The sequence below is a fragment of the Pseudochaenichthys georgianus genome, chromosome 4, assembly GCF_902827115.2.
Source record: "Pseudochaenichthys georgianus chromosome 4, fPseGeo1.2, whole genome shotgun sequence".
NCBI classification, from domain to species: Eukaryota; Metazoa; Chordata; class Actinopteri; order Perciformes; family Channichthyidae; genus Pseudochaenichthys; species Pseudochaenichthys georgianus.
In genome coordinates this window covers 405,201-429,331 of record NC_047506.1, presented here as the reverse complement: position 1 = coordinate 429,331, position 24,131 = coordinate 405,201, and the positions used below count along the sequence as shown (strand labels likewise).

The 24,131-nt window shown below is 40.3% G+C and overlaps 1 protein-coding gene across 2 annotated transcripts in view; it reads right to left on the bottom strand.

Annotated features, from left to right (window-relative positions):
• Window positions 1–7,432: 7,432 nt before the first annotated feature.
• Window positions 7,433–24,131, bottom strand: part of eps15 (epidermal growth factor receptor pathway substrate 15) — a 38,361-nt gene continuing 21,662 nt past the window's right edge. The window contains exons 10-20 of one of the 2 annotated variants that reach the window (XM_071202816.1): window positions 20,090–20,251; window positions 18,640–18,855; window positions 17,377–17,745; window positions 16,293–16,361; window positions 14,681–14,843; window positions 12,284–12,328; window positions 11,773–12,155; window positions 9,911–9,980; window positions 9,722–9,792; window positions 8,841–8,977; window positions 7,433–7,518 (exon numbers count right to left, since the gene is read on the bottom strand). In XM_071202816.1, coding sequence (XP_071058917.1) covers window positions 7,515–7,518; window positions 8,841–8,977; window positions 9,722–9,792; window positions 9,911–9,980; window positions 11,773–12,155; window positions 12,284–12,328; window positions 14,681–14,843; window positions 16,293–16,361; window positions 17,377–17,745; window positions 18,640–18,855; window positions 20,090–20,251 — 1,689 coding nt within the window. In that variant the 3' untranslated portion in view covers window positions 7,433–7,514. The remainder of the gene's footprint in view (window positions 7,519–8,840; window positions 8,978–9,721; window positions 9,793–9,910; window positions 9,981–11,772; window positions 12,156–12,283; window positions 12,329–14,680; window positions 14,844–16,292; window positions 16,362–17,376; window positions 17,746–18,639; window positions 18,856–20,089; window positions 20,252–24,131) is intronic. The other variant, XM_034082064.2, reaches the window with a different exon arrangement.

Here is a 24,131-nt window from a genome sequence, read left to right as displayed (position 1 = left end):
TTAAATAAACATGCATAATAAATAAACAGCCCCCACCTCCGTTGACAATTCAGATTTCCCGGGATGTAAGTTTCGGGGCCGCCCTGGTAAATCAAATGCCTGCCCAGAGACGTATGTCTGCCGCCGGGCCTGGATGAAACCCTCTGCATGTGTTCTCTGCTTCTTTTAACCCATCCTAGTACCAGGAGTCTACTAGGAGCAGTGGGCAGCTATTGTACAGCGCCCGGGGAGCAATGGGAGTGGGGGGGAAGGGGGTTGTCCGGTGCCTTGCTCAAGGGCAGGGCCCAGGAGGTGAACTGGGACCTCTCAGAGTAGAAGTCCACACTCCGTATTTAGGTCTGTTCGGGGACTGGAACCGGCGACCCTACAGCTCACAGTCCAAACCTCTACTGACTGAGCCACTGCCGGACATGATAGGTTTTATAATGATAGATCATTACATTACATGTTACTAGTTAGACGCTTTTATCCAAAGCGACTTACATACTCAATACTGTGGACAATACAGGAGCAATTTGGGATGAAGTGTCTTGCCTAGGGACACAACGACATGCTGACTGCAGTGGGGTTTGAACCTGTGACCCCCCTGATCCAAACACATACGCACAACCCACTGCGCCACACGCCTCCCCATGAAAGTGTTCTCAAAGCTGGTGAAGGTGCAGCTAGTCTGAATGACTTTGTAGACTGCAGGGTAGCTTGTGGATTTACTCCAGGTGGAACTAAAGTCTGATTTAACACTTGACTATATTTCACATCATTCATCCAGATCTGTGAAGTCACTAAAGGTATTAAATACATGTAGTGGAGGAGAAGTACACCATGTAGGCCTACCTCTGAACTGAAGTAGAGTAGAAGTACAAAGTAGCATACAATGAAAATATTCAAGTTGTACTCAAGTATCTCAAAATTATACTTTAGTAAAGTACTTGGTTACTTCCTACCTTAACTTACTAAGTGAAAGGTAGAGTTACTTGTTTTGACTTAACTAATTATTTGCATGCAGTATTTAAAAAATGCAGTACGACTACTTTTACACGAGTAAACGATCCTAAACATCTTCCACCTCTAAAACAGTAAAACGACAAGACCCCAGTAAGAACAAACAAAGTGCAAAACTACACGTTTAATATTTATTCTTCAATTAAATGCATTACATATTCTGTCCAATCCTCCAAATAATGATTTTTTTTATTACACGTTAGAAAATACAAAATAAAATACAGTTATAGCTCGAGTTTTAAAAAGCCTATACGAGTAAGCCAATAAGTGGTTCTTGATTTTGTAAAAGGAGTCTGTACAAATGTAAGGTGGCCGTTAATGTGACTGTGAAGAAGAGACTCCTCGTCTATTTACAACTACAACAAGAGGCAAACAGGAAGTGCATGACAAGAGGAAGCGGTGACCATGCTCATTCTGGCTGAAAAGAGACACGATAAATCCGAAAAGGAAGACGTTTTCTTCACCGTTTGGTCAAAAAAATAAGAAAATAAACGCCTCGTGCTCTTCAACCGAGCCTTCACTCGTTCAAAAAAAACATTTGCGCCTAGTGCACATTTATTTTCTGGTAGGAAAACACAAAATGACCGACCAAAAAACTGCTGTGTGTGATAGACGAGTGGATTTCCCGCCAGTGCCGTAAATCCCCACGGACCCTGAAGTACACAAACTCCATCAAAACACAAAGACAACTTTCACCGATTTTGTGCAATATTTGTAACATACATGTCGCCTTTTGGAGAGGAAGTGTACATGCTGTCAGACATTGAAATGGAAATGGACTATGTGAGGAAGCTTTTAATAGCTTTCTCTAATTAAAAACCCAGCATCCATCCACGCTACAGAAGTGTCTAACGGTGGATAAATCACGATGTACAATATGACTTCATTTGATATAGGAGTAAACCGAGCAGGTACAGCGGGCATACATGAGTTTACACATTCATTTATGATCAACCACTTTGACAATTTAACTTTTAAATGTCCAAACTCACAGCCACGATTTAGAAAAAAAGTATTTGGTATTAGACTCAATTTCTATCCCTCCAAAACACGTATTTCTTGTGCGATCCCTCATAGTGTGTGCTGTCATGTAATGCTAATATCTTCTTGTAAAATGTGATAATTGTAGTTTTATTCCTGTTATTATAACACTATACACTACAATATGTAAAGCTGAATGTGGTCGTTGTGGATTTGTTCAATTTAAGTACAAATCTGCACATGCATTTCACATTTCAGAGGATTTACACAAGTAGAATTTTTTTTTTTATATAATCTCATATGCTAATTCTACGGGAATACAAATGTAACTCATTTTAAATAAGATTTACATATTGTTTCAGTATCTTCCCAGCTTTCCGTCCTGAATCTACACACAGCTTCATATTTCATTTCAGATACAAACCCCAAAGGAAGGTAATTAATGGGATTTTGGGGCTCTAATAAAGAGGGACTTGTCAATATAAAGTGTTTTAATAAAGTGTAGCAACTTCTGGCAATTGAAATGTAGATTTTGAGAGTATTAAATAAATTACATTCTGGAGAGTTAATGTGGGCGTCTTGAAATGGAGCATCGATCTCTAAATCTAATTCTTCAGAACATACATTTCCATCGCCGTCCGAAACACGACGGAACACACACACACAGACAATACTGCGATGTGAACACAGTCTGTTCTCGTGGGGTTTTTAAGCTGCTGAACCAGTCCTGTACAGTCCCCACTTTGCTTTGGTGCTTTCTTTTACTGGCTTTGCTGTGCCGTGCCGAGCCAGAGGAGGGGGGGGGGGAGGAAGAGGAAGAGGAGGAAGAGGGGAGTCCTTCAGGAGAGTTCAGACTTGCTGAGAGCGATGGCCAGCTCCAGGTCTTCTTGTTCCTGCTGTGTGAGACGGGCAAGTCGCTCCTTTTCCTCCCGCTCGCTCTCGCGCTTTGCCCACTCGATCATGTCGTCCTCCGTCGGATACTGATGCTGCTTCACCAACCAAGAACACACACACACACACGAAGAGGAGGAAGAAACACACATGTGCGAAGACAAATGAGGGGAAAGGAGACAGAAACAGACAAACAGTTAACAGATTCTCACTGATGACGGATAACCAACAATAACACATGCTTTATGAATGAATCCATAATGAAATATAAGATCAGTAAGGGACAGGTGAATGCAGGCATGTTGGCGGGTTTTGTCTATCACGGATTAAATGATTTGCTATTATTAATGTAAGTATAACATCCAGGGTTGCACGTTAACTGTAGTTGTAGTCGGCAATGTAATCAAGTAGTTATAATGTGTAAGTATAATATCTTATTCTAATTATGCCACTGTGGATACAACATATTGCTCAATGTGACTTTTCTTTCTGGCTTACTTTCAATTAAATCCCTGGAATTTGTTTATCAAATCAATTGTCTTGGTTATTTTTGCTTGCTTCATTTTATTGTTTTATTCCTGTCTAATCTGTAGAGTAACCCGTTTTATATAAACACAACAACACAGTAGATTTCAGAGGAAGCAGACAAATAATATAGACGGTAATTGTCTGTTCTATAAATCCCTAATTTCTGTTTCAGCCCATCGCACCAAAACAAACAAAAAACAACAACAGTGAAATTCCCCTATATCATATATGACATGAAGACTCATCATTACACATGCTGTGGAGATAAATGTGATAGTCGGAGTCTCCTGTGATGAATAAAAGAGTCATGTGACCAAAAAGGGGAAGGAGGAGAACTTTAAAACACACAGAGCTGTTGTTAAATCTGTTAATGGTTACAGAGCGGACATGCAGCTAGTGACACACAGTGTGTACACTTTCAACACATGCAGATGAAGGGAGTTAGGAGCAAAAATGGCGTTTATTAGCAGCTAATTTTAACGCTTATGAGTCTGGTGTCGAGCAGAACATGCACGATGAGAACATTTAGGAAACATCGGACAGATTTAGTAGAGAACATGCATGTATTACTTGTTGGAGCTACAATCCACTGCAGCTTTTAGATATGAATGAAATCAGACATTAATAATAATTTAGCATTTCTGTTTTCATTCTTTACCTTCAGTTTCAGCCCATATAGTGTACATTAAGTATTAACTACATTTTATATACCGTACTTTTCGGACTATAAGCCGCGACTTTTCCCCCCCCATTTTCTTTGTACAGCTAACGGCCACTAGGGAACCTCCTAACTCTATGGGTTTTACAGGTAAAATTAACCACCTTTAACACTACGGGCTCTAGGACCGGTCGGCTCCAGCAGGAAAAGCTGGAGGCCGGAAAAGAGTGAGACAGGTAGCGCGCCAAAGTAAAAGTGGAACCGAGAGACAGAACGAGAGCAAGACAGACGGACAGTTTAGCTGCTGCGGCTAATATGCAGGTGCGCTTTATAGTCCGAAAAGTACGGTAATTGCGTTTACCAAAAATATACAAAATCATGCCACTATATGGATTATTTGAAGCATCTTTCCTGCTTTTCGTGTGGCCACTACGGTTACGTAATAAAGTAGGAACTAATCAAACGTGTTTACAATAAGTGTCTACCTTCCCTATAATCCAAATGTTGCTTAAAATAAAAGCAAAAACGACCAAAATAACATAAAAAGTAGGAAATATTATAAAACTTAAAGCATGATTTGAAAATGTCAGCGCTGATATATTGAGGAAAGTTGCCTGAAATGAACTGAAAAGGCAAATTGGTATGTCTTTCAGAAAGCTCAGGCATTTGCAGAGAGAGGTCATGGATGCACATAGAAGCCAGAGATGGTGCCCGTCAATCAACTTTTTATTCAAACTTTTTTTTTTGACAGAGGTGCAAAGACACAGAGCGAGAACACAGGCCGTCTGTAGAACTGAGAAATGAAGGATGAACTACAGAGCCAGTAAAGTCCCTAAAGGTGGTATCTTTTTATTTTGCGCATACAGAATAAAGAGAATATTCACCTTAGGGACTTTAAGGGACTCCATCATGCACAGATGGATAAATACATATGGGCTTGAGTAAAGGGAGAATAAGGTAAATGTGGTTTAAGGGAGGCAGTGGTTTAAGTGAATGTTTAAGTGAATGAGAGGCAGTGGTTTAAGTGAATGAGAGGCAGTGGTTTAAGTGAATGTGAGGCAGGTTTAAGTGAATGTTTAAGTGAATGTGAGGGAGGGTGGTTTAAGTGAATGAGAGGCGGTGGTTTAAGTGAATATGAGGCAGTGGTTTAAGTGAATGTTTAAGTGAATGTGAGGCAGGTTTAAGTGAATGTTTAAGTGAATGTGAGGGAGGGTGGTTTAAGTGAATGAGAGGCGGTGGTTTAAGTGAATGTGAGGCAGTGGTTTAAGTGAATGTTTAAGTGAATGTGAGGCAGTGGTTTAAGTGAATGTTTAAGTGAATGTGAGGCAGTGGTTTAAGTGAATGTGAGGCAGTGGTTTAAGTGAATGTGAGGCAGTGGTTTAAGTGAATGTGAGGCAGTGGTTTAAGTGAATGAGAGGCAGTGGTTTAAGTGTAATGGAGGCAGAAGTTTAAGTGAATGGTAGGCAGAAGTTTAAGTGAATGTGAGGCAGTGGTTTAAGTGTAATGGAGGCAGAAGTTTAAGTGAATGGTAGGCAGAAGTTTAAGTGAATTTGAGGCAGTGGTTTAAGTGTAATGGAGGCAGTGGTTCAAGGGAATGTGAGGCAGTGGTTCAAGGGAATGTGAGGCAGTGGTTTAAGTGAATTTGAGGCAGTGGTTTAAGTGTAATGGAGGCAGTGGTTCAAGGGAATGTGAGGCAGTGGTTTAAGTGAATGTGAGGCAGTGGTTTAAGTGTAACGAGGCAGTGGTTCAAGGGAATGTGAGGCAGTGGTTTAAGTGAATGTGAGGCAGGCAGTTAGTGCTACATGCAGGTGCAGTCATGTGACGCGTGACGCACTCAAATCAATACCTAATAAGTCGTCCATCCCGCTTTCACAGCGTGACGGAACATTTCTCATGAAGAAAGAGAGCGCTGAGGGGATGTGAATACTCACAGCGGTTTAATCCTGATATATTAAGCGAGGGTACAATTATCTTTCTACACATAATTTGAAGTCTTCTGTTGTTTTGGATGCAGGACAACTTGAACATATTTCAATGGAATAGTAGAACAAGGAAAGGAAACTGTAATGCCGTCGTTCTTCTTCAATTAAAGCAATATTACTATTACCTGTTGCTTTTAGGAAGATATTTGATAAATGCATAATTTCCGTTCTGTATCTTAAATTACAAATTGGTCCTGAGACATATTAAACCTATGTGTATCAATTACAGCCTAATGCAACTTCAAGAATGAAATGCCGTTCCCCTCTAGCGTTGTATAAGTAATCAAAATGTATTTAGATCACAATATGGACTAGTGCAATATCCAAATTGCAGAAAACAAAATATTTGGTGAGGGCAGAAGATATCTGAATGAAGTATAACGTCGCCTACGCACTAAACTGTTTGGTACATGTCCTCTTTAATAATAATTTTTGATGTTTTTCTCGATGATATTGTGAATTTTGTTTTAAAAAAAATAGGGATTCTCTGTTATATCACAATTCATATCGCAGTATCAGTCAAAATTATTGCAATTTGCAAACCCTGGGCTCTCCTCCGCGTTAGTCAGGGTTAACTAGAGTCACGCCTTCATGACACTGTTGTGCCGGCTCGGCGACATATCGACTTGTCATTGGTCGGGCACAGAAAAAGTGCACTTTGCCCTATTGGCAATTCGAAAATTACCTGAGGTGCATTTCTTTTCTTTTTTAGCTTAATAAGGTGCACAGAATGAATTGTTGGCGTTAAAATGTATATTTAATTTCAGAATTAAATATGCATATACACAAGCTGTAACGTTGGGATAGTTGACGCCAAATACAAGCAGCCTCTCATCTCTCCATTCACTGCCAACATGTTGTCATGACAATAGATGTCTGATTTGTAACAGAGTGTGTGTCTAACTACAAATATGTTGCTTTGGTTAATAATAATCATTATTGTTTAAATTACTTTTCTGTACAGTAGGACAGTGCAACTCCAATCATGGGGCTTAAATTAATAATATAAATCAGTAACAAAAAAATAATTACAAGTGTACGGAATGCGACAAAATATATGTATTTTTAAAATATATGTATTTTTAAAATATAAGAAACTTTAATAGAGATGATTTTATTCTTCTTCAGGATTTATTTTGGTTTCAGTGGCAGTGGATGGAGTGGTTTTAAAAAGCTGGCCTGATTTGGTGCCTTAATGAATCTACTAAGTGGGATTAATTAGCAGGAAGAACAGAGGAGAGGGCTATGGAGAGTCAGGGGAAGGGGAGGTGCTCACTTTGTCAAAGCTGGCAAACCGGTCAGTTTCCCGAGCGCTGTGACGAGGAGGGGAGGAGGGGGCGAAGGGGTCGGCTAAAGGATCCTTGGCAGGCAGTGAGGAGGAAGAGGAGGGGAAGTCTCCTGGAGGCTGGTGGAGGAAGGGTCCTCGTCTCTGGAAGGACTCGGAGGACTCTGTTTTGGAGAGGGACGACCGTTTACCTGCAGAGATACACAGAGGAACAGTTATTACACACAGAACGAATTATACACTTTTTACACCAAGAAAAAGTGGGAAAATTAAGGTTTTTGAACCAGGATAGGGCTTTGTATTAGCATTAACACACAACCAACTAAATAATTGTTAAAAGAGAGAAAATGAACTATATTTTGTTATGTTATTATCGTTTTCTTAAAATAGTTCTGTGTTTTTGTATTACTTAATACACACACACACACAGAATACATAATACACTTTTTAAACTAAGGAAAAGTGGGAAAATTAAGTTTTTTTAACGATGGACATCATGCTAAAATAGGCAATAGACATAAGTACGTTCATTTAATTAGCGCATTTCAAAAACATAGGGAAATTCAGAGTGCTTTGACTAGCATTAACACACAACCAATTACAGAGACACACACAGAGGAAGAGATATATTTTTAATCCATATTTTATTCCAATATAAATACTGCTTTATTTTACTATATTTTTTATATGTTTTCTTAAAATAGTTCTCTGTGTTTTACATGTTTGTTTTACTTTTATGTGTGCACCATGATGTCAAGCTACCTGGTAATAAACCTGCTTCAGATTCTAATTCTGATTCTGATTAATACACACACACAGAGAATTAATATTACACTTTTTACACCAAGAAAAAGTTGGAAATTAAGGTTTTTGAACCAGGGATATCAGGCTAAGATAGACATAACTACTTTTATTTAATTAGCACATTTAAAAAATATTTGACTAGCATTAACACACACAACCAACTAAAGGCCAAACAAAAATAATTATTAAAAGAGAGAAAAGATACAGAAAATTAAGGAGAAAACAGTGATAAACAGAAACCTTTTTTAGCCTTTATTTAAAAAACTACAGAGACACACACAGAGGAAATATTAATAATTCTTTATAATGCCAAAAACGGTGGGAAAATTACGTTTTTTTTAACCAGGATATCATAAAATAGGCAACAGGCTTCTTTGCCATTAGCAGTAAGGTAAGGTAAGGTAAGTTAATTTAATAAGCATATTTAAAGTGCTTTGATTAGCATTAAAACACAAAACCAATTAAATGCAAAACTAAATAATGATTGAAAGAGAGAAAAGATACAGAAAAGTTAAAAATCAACACGTTATACGAGTAATATATTTAAATGACATCGGGGGAAACGGTGATAAACGTTTCTAGCCTAAAAGGTGCTTTTGTCACACGGTGGAAAGTCTGATGAAGCAGCATATTTCTATTTCCTATTCACATCCAATCATGACTGAAAACACAACGTGACAACTGTTCCCTTATCGCAGCTCGTACTGACCTGGAGGGGGGGGGGGGCGGTCTGGTTGGCGTACCCGTTTTGGGAGGCAGGGCTGGGGGCACATCGGGGCCGACCGACTGGCTCTCATCCTGGAACAGGTTCTTATTGTTGATGCCAAACTGGTCCGCACCGTTCGACTGAAACAGAGAGAACAAAGATTGTCTTGGTCGATTACAGGTTTTCTTTCCTTGTAAGAAGTCTAAAAGAGAGATTACAGTAACATTGTTCCTTTAATGCAGTGTTTCTCAAAGTGTGGTCCGTGAGCGCCCCCTAGTGGTCCGTGAGTATATTGGTAACATTTCACATTTGAAATAAATAAAAGTTTGTCGCACTCTCGCGGGAATATCTCCGCAATGGAGCGAGCTTAAGTTTCACTTTCGATTGCATGATAAAGCCCAGCGCAACACCTTCGTCACACATGTTGCCACTTGTTTGTACCATTTTCAGGCGATTTGTAAAAAACGTGGTCCTTGGTATGAAAAAGTTTGAGAAGCACTGCTTTAATGGGACATTTAAGTGTATGCAATACATGCAAGTAATTTTACATTTTCTCCAAAACTGCATCCAAGTAACAGGACCTTCTTGTTTTAAGTTTAAGGTGGTTTTGGAGGTGGTAAGTAGAAACGGCATAAAAATGTAATAGATAAATGTAAAAAATAGCACCAAAATAGCAGGTTTTATGATTGATTAGTACATCGCTGTGTTGGAGGTCGGATGACAACCGGCCATTTAGCAATTTGGTAAAAACTTTTCATTTTTGTAAAGCACTTTGAATGGCCTTGTGCTGAAAGCTGCTATATAAATAAACTTGCCCTCTGTATCTTCCGTGTGTTTCACTACACTGTGCTAAATGAAGCAGAGCAACAACACGTCTTCATTACCTTTGTCAACGCACTGAAATCTGCAAAGCCCCCTCCGAATGACTCGTTACCAAACACTGCAGCAAATGGATCTGAAACACACGAGCATGTAAAAGTCACTGAGCATTTTACACTTTAAATTATTGATTTTTATCTTTTAAACAGCTGCAGTTGTGTCTGTCCCCAGAAGGGGGCGCTGCAGCTCAGTACCTGGATCTGAGCTGGCGTTCACGGTCGTCCCGCCGGGAGCAAACGGGTCATTGGATGCTGCCGTGTCCTTCTAAAACACAGAAAACACATTACTGAGCATATCCTCAAACCTAATCTGAATACCTGTAACTCAAAGAGAAGTACATCGGACACAGGAAAAAACATTTCTCCTCATTAAACTCACCTTTAGATTATTATTATTTGCTTTGACTGACTTGATAACAGCTTATATAACGCATAGGTTAACACAGTGCACCACTGCACATTCTTACAGTGCCTAAATGATTGCTCTTTTGATTAGGGAGACATGGCTACATCCGATAGATTTTAAACAGAACTGTGAACAGAATCTGTGCCTCATAGAAAAATGCATAGATCTTTAATATCAATCTAAAGCAAAACAAAAGCGTTTGTTTATTTTTGTCCAGTTGCTGCAGACAAACACAACACACCCAGATATACCCAGTAATACTTAGTGTCAAAACCATTTCAAACAGCCATGTTGTTATCTTTCTTTACGTGCTTGTAAAGCGCTGTGAGAAAAGTTGTATTATTCATAGACGAGATTTAAATGCTTTTCCTTTTAATAACAATGCACAATAGTATAACTAATGTCAAACTTCATCATATGTCTGCCAATATTCTGGACGGATGCTACTAGGTGTCTGTCAGAGATGTTTAACATTAAGGTCCCTTTGAACGTCAAACTTTGTGTACTTGGAATGTATCCAAAGGACTTCAGACAGACTTCAAAACGGACCAAGCTTCTAGATTTTGGCCTTCTTCAAGCCAGGAGGGCTATCGTTTTATGTTGGAAAAGTACGGATTGGTACTACTAGTAATAGTAGTAGTAGTAACAGTAGTTGTCATAGTAGTAGTAGTTGTAGTGGTAGTAGTAGTAGTAGTAGTAGTAGTAGTTGTTGTAGTAACAGTAGTTGTGGTAGTAGTAATAGTAGTTGTCGTAGTAGTTGTTGTAGTAGTAGTAGTTATAGTAGTCGTATTAATAGTAGTAGTTGTATTTGTGGTAGTAGTTGTAGTAGCAGTAGTATTAGTAGTAATAGTGGTGGTAGTAGTAGTAGTAGTAGTAGTAGTAGTAGTAGCGGTAGTAGTAGTAGTATTTGTGGTAGTAGCAGTAGTAATAGTAGTGGTAGTAGTAGTAGTAGTAGTAGTAGTAGTAGTAGTAGTAGTAGTTGTATTTGTGGTAGTAGCAGTAGTAATAGTAGTAGTAGTAGTAATAGTAGCTGTGGTAGTAGTGGTAGTAGTAGTAATAGTAGCTGTGGTAGTAGTGGTAGTAGTAGTAGTAGTAGTAGTAGTAGTAGTAGTAGTAGTTGTATTTGTGGTAGTAGTTGTTGTAGTAGTAATAGTAGTCGTATTAATAGTAGTAGTTGTAGTAGTAGTAGTAATAGTAGTTGTAGTAGTAGTTGTAGTAGTAATAGTAGTAGTAGTTGTTGTAGTAGCAGTAGTAGTAGTAGTGGTAGTAGTAGTAGTAGTAGTAGTAGTAGTAGTAGTAGTAGTAGTAGTAGTAGTAGTAGTAGTAGTAGTAGTTGGTTGAAGGAACGTTCTGGTAGTGTTGGTGCAGAAAGACTGACATACATCGCTAAGGGCAACCGGAAGGACTTTCTTCAGCTCTGGGAGCCTTGATGCACATTATGAGGGTCTGCCTCTGAAAGGAAACTGCGAAATTACTTTGTTTTATTTTATTTGTAGGCCTATGCTTTTAATACTGGTGCAAGTTGATGGTGTGTGTATGCGTATGTCTGTGATGTATATGGTTTTCGCTTGTTGTTCAATAAGAAAATACCAATACACATAGTGAATAAACAAAACAATGCACAATAGTTCCCCTAAAAAGCCACACTCACCAGGGCGAGGTCAGAGGAGGGGAGAGCGCAGCTGAACGGATCTGTCCCTCCGTCCTGAGAACCAAATGGATCCGTCTCCACGATGGCGTTCACTTTGCCTCCAAACGGGTCAGAGTCGCCCCTATTGTTCCCCGTGGATCTGAACGGGTCAGTTGAAGCCGCGTTGGGAGGTTTGGAGCTGAAAGGATCTGGATCTGCTGCTGGAGCCGAGTCAGAGGGTTTGGATGCAAACAGGTCCGGTTCTGGGACTCCCGTGGTCGTACCGAAGGGGTCCGCTGAGGCAGAGAAAGGGTCTTCTGAGGAGAAGGGGGCGCTGGAGGCCTGGAAGAAAGAGTCCGCTGCAAACGGATCGGATCCTTTAAACGGATCTTCTCCAAATGGATCTGGTTTAAGAGAAGAAGAAAAGAAACAGAACGTTTGAAAGTCATGCATTTTCTTTTTGACATTTCCTGGACATGAAGGAGATTAGTTTATCACTTTTAAATATACAGGTTTAACTTAGATGACTCACCTGGAACTTCTGTCTTTCCAAACGGATCATCTTTGAATGGATCGTCTATGAGGATCAAAAAAGAGGGTTTAAAAACATATACTTTCAAATATAGGGATTTAATTTGAAGACGATATAAAAACACGTTTGAGAAAACATCCTAACCTATTTGTTCGACTGTTTTTATTGAAGGAAATGGATTGCATTATATACATTTGAATCCTCCAATCTGTATAAGTATAACATAAAACACAAGCAGATCTAGTGGAAACTAGAAACGGAAAAAAAACACTTTAAAATGTACAATAAAGTACATTTAATTAAATGTACAATAAAGTACATTTAATTAAATCTGTAGGTAAACCTCAATATGAAGTTTTATGTATAAGCCGTTAACTGACATGCATGCATTTGAGGCTTTTGTGTGCCGAGTGCAAACCTGTTAATCAAACTGTTTGATAAGCAACACCTTGAAATGCTAATTAACAGTTTTTTACAAACCGGTGTCCCAAGAATTGAGAGAAATAAGACTAAAAAAAGTCTAAGATCTTCCATTTCAACTTGTAAAAAAAGGGAGCATAATTGTACTTTATAGATTAGAGTTTATTCAAAGATTCAAAGGTTTTATTGTCATATGATAAGATAAGAAGTACTTTATGTTTGTGTTGCAGCAGCATAACAAAACAAGGCAAGGTACAATACAAATGAAAAGACTAGAAATAAACAAGAAAAATATACATGTTAACAGCGTTTCCGCCAGGGGGCGTCTTGCCGTCATTTGACGCCCTGAACTCGAGCCGAGGGCGTCCAAAAAAAATTATAATCCGAGAGAAGATCCAGTTTTTATCGCTTGAAATGAGGAAAAGGGAAAAGGACGAGGACATCCCTCTGTTGGAGGGCAAAGGAGTCTGGTGGGATTATTCTCGCCGCCAGCAAAGCGCGTTCCTGTGACGGAAAGTGTCCTGCCGGCGAGCCTTGACGGGGGGTGCTAGTGGAGCACGCACGTGAACTGCGAGCGCCGGAGCCTCGCAGCGGCGAAACTGAGGCTCCGTGGTGAACTGTGGTGACACGAAGAGCCGGCTCTCCTTAGTGAGCCGAGCCAAATGATCCGGCTCGCTAAGAAGCGCCGGAATCCCCATCACTAATACGTAACGAGATAGTATAGTTCAAGTCACGTGACACGACGTCACTCGCTCTCGGGGTGGACGCCCTCTCAGCCCTGGGCTGGCGGAAACACTGCATGTTAAATTACAAATGTACAGTAACAAAATATAAAGCAAGTTAATATATATATAAGTATGTGAGGCATGTCATATTAAATCGAATATAAATGTAAAATGTACAGTCCAAGAGAAGCTATGGAGCAGAGAGTTCTCTGCCAGCCAGAGGTATAGTGTGTGTAGAATATTCACATAAGCTACAGTGTAGAAATGGAAATGAAATTCTTCTGACCCGAGCTCCTCCAACAGCAACATATATAATAAAATACAAAATAGAGCAAGAAGTCTATATACATGTAAATAGTATTTATACCAATCTATCAGACAAGGAATTGTACATTAGTGTAATGGAGTGACGCGTCCTAAAACCCCGAAGTAAACTCCTTCCGGTTCCTTCGACAAAAACGCAAAGCAATCTCTCCGTAGGGTTTAGGGAAATAGCTGGAACTAAGGTCTGTGGTTGAGACACATCGAAGAGACGGGTCACGTTTTGCTCAGCCGGATAATCTCCACACGTCGACCCAGAGTTTGCGCTAGACTTTTTCGCTGCCCGTCATTTTAACGGACAAGATCGTAACATTTCCGTCAAAATCCATTATTACACGTCGGGGGGGGGGGGGGGTTCTGTTAGCGCCTGTGTTATGCCGTGTTATGCGTGCCCACTGCACCTCACGGGAGCGTGCCCCGTCGTAAAGCAAATACTCGCAGACATTTCAATGATTGTACGGCAAAGTTAGGTTTGAAAACTATATCATTTCCTTTTTGGCGGGCATGCATAATCCCGGAGCCTCGCTGCGGGGAAGCTTTGCCGCTGTTCTGAGTTTTTTCTAATCTGTCAAAATGACGGACTGCTTTCAGATTTTTCGGAAAATATTCGGTTAACGCGACCTCTGTGTCTGCCCTACTTTTCTAATCATAAATCTAGTCGCCAGAAGCTAAATGCTAACGTTATGCTATCAACGAGCTACAGCCGGGTCGCTGCTTCAACGTCACGCCAACTTCAGATCCATATTCAAACATACAGATTCTAAACGGAACGAGTTGAAGCGTCTGTTTGAACACTCTGCACTGTGGCACTCTATTAAAAGACTAGAAATTAAGATTCCAAAATGTAAACATGTCAAATAGAAATAAAATAGCATTAAAAAAGTAGAAAATATAAATGTTAACTACTCTTTAGATGTTTGTGTGCACTCACGGTCAGTGAAAGGGTCCGGATGGAAGAAGTCCATCTCAGGCAGGGAGGGGGGGCTGGTGAGAGGCGGGAGGGAGGGGGGGGCGACCTGAGGAGGTGAGGAAGACGAGGTGGTGTTTTCTGAAGAATCTTCCTCCTCTCTGCTCTCTGGCTCTGGAGACGCTACCTGTTAAACAGCGCAGTACATAGTAGGGTCGGGGGAATAATCGATACAGCAGAGTATCGCGATAATTTGCGTGGCGATGTTGTATTGGACTCCAAGTATCGATATTTTATTATATAAACTATTCATATTGCAAATCCAAATTAAAGTTTTTGGTAACGATTGCTTTTCATCAATCCACTAGATCAGGGGGGTCAAACTCAAACACACAGTGGGCCAAGGTTTAAAAATGGGTGCTAGTGGAGGGCCGGACTGGTTCAATGTTTATTGCAGAACGTATTGAAATGAACTTATTGCACATATTAAACCTGGAACTAACAAAGCTTAAACTATTGCCTATAAAAGCAACATTAAATAATCAGCTGCATTCATTTCTCATGGCTCTATCTGCAGCTTCTCCAGAGTCACTTCTTATGAGTACATTTCCCCACAGGCCAACAACAGCTTCAACAAAACTATTCCTTCAGAGAGAAACCAAACATGCCCTGCTGTCCTGAGAGAAAGTGCAGAAGGAAGCATCCATTGAACTCAGTGTGCTGCTCTGAGATGCTAGCTCAGATACTTGGCATCTCATCTCGGGTGCAAGGTCATCAATGTTTGGGCTCAGGCTCTGAGCGGAGGAGACCCTCAGGATGGAGGGAAGGTGTGCTGCAATATACCGGCGGGCCAGATCTGATAGGAATTAGAAATTATCCTGCGGGCCGAAATTAAATCCACCACGGGCCTGATTTGGCCCCCGGGCCTTGAGTTTGACACGTGTGCACTAGATGGTGCTGAGCTCATGGCCATGGGTAAAGTCAGAGGGATTGGCAGGAAGTTAGTCAAAACAAAGATGTAAATATATATATCGCAATACTTGGCATATCGTAGAATCGCAATACTATCATATCGTGGCTTGAGTATCGCATCGTGGGGAGCATGGTGATTCCCACCCCTAGTAGATAGATGGATAGACTGTGCAATATATACCTGGCTGCTAAATCCTCAGAACTGTTACAGGATTTTGTAAATTGTGTAATCTTTAGTATAATCTTACATAGTATACAAATCTTTTTTTGTATCTTTAATATTTTTGTATGCATGCTTTTTAGGTAACATTAAGCTGTCTTTGGCTCTTTTATGTTTATGTACATTTCCCCTCTGTGGGACTAATAAAGGTATTCTGAGATATGTAGATACTTTATCGATCCTAGTTTGGGAAATTATTTCGTCGCAGAAGTGTCTTCAGACTTTTTAATACAATACTTCAAATACTTAAAAAAGTAGAAAGGAGAATTAGCAATTAAAAATTAAATTAAAAATATCATCAAATATAAATAAATCCATATACAATATTCTGGATAAAACAAAACAAAATATTATATTCTGGATAAAGTGATGTTGACTTAATAACTTAATCCTTGAAACTTCAGGGAAACATGTGTTAACTTTTGTAAAATTGAATGTGTTTACCTGCAGTGGGCTGTCTTCTCCATCATCCATGACCTCTGAGTAGATGTCAGGTGTCGGGCTTCTTTGTTCCTGGAGACATGAGGGGAGAAACAGAACCGACTAGTGTGACTATCAGAGAGATATCCTGAGAAATGACAAGTTATATTCTACATTTTGTACAATATTTCTGTTGCTAAGTTTGCTGGTATTGCATGATGGGTAAGTGCTAAAAAATTATAATAAGAGATTCCTATTTTTAAATAGAGTGCTAAAGGAAGTTAGCATGACTGTAGCTTCTTACAACCGCAATTTAAATGGGATTTTTTCTTTTGGTTTTTGATTTATTGCCAAAGAATATGTGTGGCATATACGTGATCTTATTTTTTCACTTACTACCAATTACCTTTTTCAAGATACCTAAAAGCTACAAGTGAGGTATTTATTTATGTGCATTATGTCATAGACCATGGGTTGGCAACAGGCGGCTCGTGCCATTGTTGGCCCGCCAGCAATAATATTTGGCCCGGGAAATTAGCTTTGTTTTGAAAGAAAAGTAGTTTTTTTCTGACATTTATGAGAGAAAATTCCTAATGTCCGACTGCAAGTGAATGCAGCACAATCAATCAATCAATCAATCAGTATTGATTCCAAACGCACTAAAGCTTTGGATCTTAATACGTTGGTGAGCAGGGGGCGGACTGGGCGGACTGGCCGTCTGTAGAATCTGGAGAATCACAGAAATGCCGGTCGCCAAGGGCCGGCTTTGTTCGCTGACGGCCGGCACCGCGGCGAGGTTCGGGGGGGCCGGCCATCAGCGAACAAAGCCGGCCGGGGGGCGTTGACACTTCACCAGCACCCGGCACTCACTTGCCGACCCCTGTCAACAAAGTTTACGTCCATTCAACTTGTGTTAACCTCAGAAATTGTTTCAGGCTCAACTAAAATGCTATTTGAAAATCCCATTGCAGAAATGCCGATTTATTTCCAGGTTTTAGTGCTAATTTCTTCAACTCTCTACAGTCCGTTTTTGGAGTAGGAGATAGTGTTGTAGGCTTTATGTCGGCTTCTTTCCATCCTTGAAAGAAAGTGTATTTATTTCTCTCACCGTGTTCTCTCGCAGCTTGGTGAGGGTCGACAGATTATTGTAAATCAGCTCTGATGAGGCTAGACTCGTGTAAAGATCATCCAACGCATCACGTTTAATATCTTCCTCCTTCTCCTCTTCCTCTTCATTCTCCCCTCTCTCGTTTTGATCTGAAAGTTCATTCGGCTCAAAGAAAACGGCCGCCGGTTGTTCCTCCTTCAGCTCTTTGGGCTGGTCCTCCTGGAAGAAGTCCCCTTGATGCAGCTCTGCGGTGGGGCCTCCTGATCCGTTGACCATGACAGGAGAGCTGTCCTCCAGCGCTCTCTTCCAGCTGAGCTGAGCAGTCACTGACCTTTCCTCCACCTGAAGGTCGTTCAGTTTCTGCTGGACCTGAGAGCAGAGCGGTGCAGAGGGTTAAGAGTAAGCAAACAAAGCAAGCAAAACTTTATTTATTTGTTGCAGCCACAAAACACTTAAAGGTGGGGTAGGTAAGAATGAAGAAACCAGCTCGAGTGCGCTAGAATTTGAAAGTACGCAGCCGAAGAAAATCTGCCCCTTCCTTCAGACTTCCTCACAGAGCCCCTCCCCCAACACACACGAACGCGCACATGACCAATGAGGGCACGAGATAAGTTTGTGCCCCGATGGAAGGCTGACAGGCAGGTAGGCCGTCCAGTTACTTTAGCCGGCTCAGATGATTGGTCGTGCTTTTTACAGCGCCACAGCTTCCACTGATGAAATTTTTTCATGTATTTATCTTCAAAGCATTTAATGTATTCATTGCTATCGGGATGTTAAGAGCACTCCATGGAATATAACAAGTGCTTCTGAAGTGAATTTCCTACCCCACCTTTAAGGTAGAGTGTAAAGACATAGGACAAAAGTCACGAGTATTACAATTAAAAGCACGTTATTTAAGACATAACATAAACTTGAGTTTAACCAAGTGAACATATCCAGAAAACTACCCGTAAGAACTCATAAAATAAATACAAAATAATAATCAATAAAACCAACATTTGACCAATAGAATAAGGTGAATAATACGCAAGACTAAATATGAAAAACCAGTCAAATAAATATCTATAAGAACATATAAATAATAATAATTAAAACCAACAGTTGACCAATAAAAAGGGAATACTTAAGATAAGCAACCAATCAGTAAGAATGAATATGAGTTACTAAAACGAACAGGAAGTATTAAAGTAGTAAAAAGGGTAAAACCTATAAATAAAGTTAAATAAACATTTTAACTTTGTTCTGGGTAAATTGGAGACTCACTGATTCCCCGAAACCGACCTGTGCGACCTGAGTGAAGGAGTCTCTGACGGACTCCTGCAGAGGGGTCAGCTGCTCCTGAGCCGCCTGCACTTTCTCCTGCAGCTTCCGGCTCTCCTCCTGCAGAGAGAGCAGCTCCTCTCGCGCCTGAACCAGCTCCTCCTCAAACTGACAGATCTTCTGCTCCTGCTCCTCGTGCTCCGACTGCAGCGAGGTGATCTGTGGCGGAAGAAACCGTGGTGAAAAAACGGAGAGAATCGAGTCAGGATTTGCAGTCTGTCTTTTTTCTCTTTGGAAGATTCTTAACTTGGTGAAATGAGCGGGAAAGCATAATATATATATATATATATATATACCGTACTTTTCGGACTATAAGCCGCGACTTTTCCCCCCATTTTTTTTGTACAGCTAACGGCCACTAGGGAACCTCCTAAATCTATGGATTTTACAGGTAAAATTAACCACCTTTAACTCTATGGGCTCTCGGACCAGTCCGCGCCCGCCACCTTTAAGCGGCGGGCTCCAGCAGGAAAAGCTGGAGGCCGGAAAAGAGTGAGACAGGTCGCGCGCCAAAGTACAAGTGGAACCGAGAGACAGAACGAGAGCAAGACAGACAGACAATTTAGCTGCTGCGGCTTATATGAAGGTGCGCTTTATAGTCCGAAAAGTACGGTAATATATTTCTGTTCAGTTCCAACCTTGGTAATGAAGTAATATATCAGGGTATATGCAGAATCCTGAAGTCAAATACCTTTTAAGACCCTTTCCGTACATTTTAAGACCTCATCTCCACTTGGAGTTTCAACCGGTTACCTTGGCGACACACTTCACCTCACATTGACTATACACAGTATTGATGGTCCTTCCACCTTATCTTCCAACCATTTGGACGCAGATTTGCATTTCCCCATAACGATGTTGCTTAGCAACCGGCGTAAACGGAGCTTCGCGCGCCATCAAGCAGTGAGCGTGCGATGTCCTGTTCAGATGACGTCAAACCCAACGGGATGCCATCAATAAACTCCACAGAATCTCACTACACACCTACGCCGTGACTACATTCAGGCAGACTGCAGAACACAACCTCTCTGGACCATTTAGATACTTATTGAAAACAAGCTGCAAAATGTAATACCTTGGGAAATGCCCTTTAATACTTTTTAATAGCCTTCATTTTCGCAAAATTTATTTTTTATTAACTTTTAATACTTTTTAAGACCACGCGGACACCCTGTATATTTTTCACTAGTGTCCACGTTTATAAAGCCTATTTATATATTTGTTTACATTATTATAGTTTTCTTCAAATAGTTTCTATCTGTGTTTTTAATTGTTTTATTTTATGTATGCACCACAACACCAGGTGAAATTCCTACCTGGTAATATACCTGATTCTGATTCAAGTAACGAAATAAGAGAAGCAGTCACTAAAAGAGACGTCTCCTCAACCCACCAGATTGGACTCTTGGTTGGTCTGCTGGCGAATATGATCGAGCTGCTCCTCCAGAGAGCCTTTCTGTTGGTCCAGCTCCTCTAACGCCTCCTGGACCTTGGATCTCTGACTCTGGAGTCTCTGAAGTTCCCCGCCCTCCTTCGCCACCTCATCCTGAAGGTCCTGCAGACACAAAGCAACGAGGAGAAGAGAAGAAATCAGTGTGAGCTTGGTAACCGTCTGCTCCATAGCTTCAATTGATAACTGGACTCAAAGTCCCACTGGACATTTTACTCATGTTCTATTCAATATTGAATAATCCATTCTTGCTCAATAATATCCAGCATTATATTTGTTACTGGTAATTTGTATTTTCCACATGTATGTTTTTTAATGCTATTTTTATTTCTGAAATATATTTGACTGTTTATTTCTGTGTCTTAATTTCTCTTTCTCTTTATCCATCAATCCATCTAACCATCCATCTATCTATCTATCTATCTATCTATCACCAATCCATCCATCCATCTATCCATCTATCTATCCATCCATCCATCCATCTATCTATCCATCCATCCATCTATCCATCTATGCATCTATCCATCCATCTATCTATCTATCCATCCATCCAGCCATCCATCTATCCTTCCATCTATCCATCCATCTAGCCATCCATCCATCCAATAGGTGTATCTCAAATAATCTCTACATCACTGGTCTGATTGTGGCCGTCCACCTTTCTTCTATTTAGATCCACTGTAACTCTGCACAGGCTCTCTGTAATGTGATGTATTAAAAAAAGGCTAAAAACTGCAAAAGGAAGTGAACCATCAGCCGAGCAGAAGAGGCACACAATGTCTTCCCCAGCCCGATATGTAAACAAAAGAGATGAAACAAAATACTGCATGTGCGAAAGAATGAGGTTGCGTAATGACATGCATTAATTATACGAGCACATTGCAGTCGGTGTGACCTGCCACTTTTGTTTAAGTGTAACTGTGTCTTTAAATGGACTTTGTACGACTAAAAATAGTTCAGAAACACATCTGAAAAACGGACATAGAAGTAAGGCAGAGGGAGGGGAAGCAATGCAACAAAAGTCTCCGTCTGGGCTTAAATCAGACATGTCGCATGGCATTTAATTTCAATTTCAACACAATACTTTTGCATACGTACAACTTGTTTTCATTTTATATATATATATATATATATATATATATATGGATCTGCTTTGGAGATACAAGAGCTGTTCATCCAAGGTATCCTGGTCATATGGCAGTGTACAGTTAGCAGTTTTAATTAAAAACAGTTCAAACTAAAGGGAAATGGTAACAGAATTGAGACCTATAGGCCACACCAGTCATACCAGTGATATCCATAACACATGCCACCTAAGAGAGTTGTGTAAAATGACCACATTTGGGAGGCCTACGTAACTACATTTGCTTCCATAAATCCTTAGAACCGGTACAAGGTGTGTTTTTTGCATTTTGTAAATTGTGTAACTTGCTGCTGTTAAATACATCAAACTATGTGCAATATATACATTATATACATATGCCATTAATAACTGTGTAATATATACCTGGCTGCTAAATCCTAAGAACTGTTAGAGGATTTGTATTTTGGAAAGTATTTTTCCCATTGAGTTCATTGATCTCTTTTTCAAGGGAGACCTGCTCAAGTAGTTCCACATGAAACATAAAAACATAAACAGAACAACAAAAGCATCATTTACATAATTATCCACATAAACAGGTACCAATAGCTTCCGATTGAGTAGCATCCAACCGAGCTTTAAAAACATTTAGTGGCACCAGATTGTTCAGTTTCCATTTAATGTGCAGACTATTCCAAGACAGAGGAGCTGCATCTAAAAGCTGTCTTCCCTCAGACAGTCCTAGCAGTTGGCACATTTAATAAAACCACAGCATGCGATCTCAGGAAGAAGCCACTTACAATTCTCCGTGAGATCAGGGAGCAGATTTTACTTTTATATTATATTTTGTATTATATCATAACTTTTGTTAACATATGTAACATTAAGCTGTCAGTGGCTCTTTCCTGCTGTAACGATGCACATGTCCCCTCTGTGGGACTAATAAAGGGATTCTGATTAAACCTGTCAGGGTTTAGTGCTAGTATCCTGTTAGCTGTCTATCGGTCTGTTGATGATAATTATTACTATACTCTCTCTCTCTCTCTCTCCAGGTGTCGGCACTTCCTGTCCGCGTGGCACCTGCTAGACTGATTGTTGTTCCCGCCCCTGATTGTGTCCACCTGTGCCCCGTTACCTAATATGTATATTTAGTCCTTCTCTCCCTTTGTCTGGTGTTGGTTCGTTTTGTCTTGTCGTTATCTCCATGCCTGTGTACCAGAGAACCATGTTACCTAGTAGAACCTAGTACCTAGTAGTAACCTAGTAGAACCTAGTACCTAGTAGTAACCTAGTAGAACCTAGTAGTAACCTAGCAGAACCTAGTACCTAGTAGTAACCTAGTAGAACCTAGTACCTAGTAGTAACCTAGTAGAACCTAGTACCTAGTAGTAACCTAGCAGAACCTAGTAGTAACCTAGCAGAACCTAGTACCTAGTAGTAACCTAGTAGAACCTAGTACCTAGTAGTAACCTAGTAGAACCTAGTAGTAACCTAGCAGAACCTAGTACCTAGTAGTAACCTAGCAGAACCTAGTACCTAGTAGTAACCTAGTAGTAACCTAGTAGAACCTAGTACCTAGTAGTAACCTAGTAGAACCTAGTAGTAACCTAGTAGAACCTAGTACCTAGTAGTAACCTAGTAGAACCTAGTAGTAACCTAGTAGAACCTAGTACCTAGTAGTAACCTAACAGAACCTAGTACCTAGTAGTAACCTAGTAGAACCTAGTAGTAACCTAGTAGTAACCTAGTAGAACCTAGTAGTAACCTAGTACCTAGTAGTAACCTAGTACCTAGTAGTAACCTAGTACCTAGTAGTAACCTAGTAGTAACCTAGTACCTAGTAGTAACCTAGTAGAACCTAGTACCTAGTAGTAACCTAGTAGAACCTAGTACCTAGTAGTAACCTAGTAGAAACCTAGTAGTAACCTAGTAGAACCTAGTAGTAACCTAGTACCTAGTAGTAACCTAGTACCTAGTAGTAACCTAGTACCTAGTAGTAACCTAGTACCTAGTAGTAACCTAGTAGTAACCTAGTACCTAGTAGTAACCTAGTAGAACCTAGTACCTAGTAGTAACCTAGTAGAACCTAGTAGTAACCTAGTAGAACCTAGTAGTAACCTAGTAGAACATAGTAGTAACCTAGTAGTAACCTAGTAGTAACCTAGTACCTAGTAGTAACCTAGTACCTAGTAGTAACCTAGTAGAACCTAGTACCTAGTAGTAACCTAGTAGAACCTAGTACCTAGTAGTAACCTAGTAGAACCTAGTACCTAGTAGTAACCTAGTAGAACCTAGTGAATCGATGTAGATTCTTAGTAGATCCTAGTAGTCAATATTGGATAGCTTGGTTTATTGACAATAAAGAATATTACCAAGCAAACGGAATCGAGCATCTGAGTTCTTACGAGGTCATCGTAGCAAAACCTTTGTTATGCAATATACTCCTTTTTATACAATAGTGGGAAAGGAGCTGTGAACTGGTATTAATGTGTCCTTTTACGGTGCTTTCAAGGACAACTGGACTCAGTAAATTACTCTAAGCTTGCAAAAACAATAACATAATGCAAAAGACTAAGAAAAAAGACAAGGCAAGTTTCAGTCCGAGCAGGGGGAGGGGCACAGATCACGGCAAACCGACAGCGCAGGATATATGATGTCCAGGGTATATTTAGAAAACACAATAGAGTATGGATAGCAAAAATCACTCGAGGCGACCCTGCAGTGCAGCTAAGAAATGCAGCATCCTCAGCGTGAGACTCCCCTGAGATCCAGAACTAGCCCTTGAAGCCATCACATCCCAAAGATAGCGCCCATCTCTCAGGCTCAGTGAGGCAGCAGACGCGCCTACACAAGGTCTCTGAGAAACATTAACCATGTTCCTGAACAAGCGCCTCAGACTGCGGG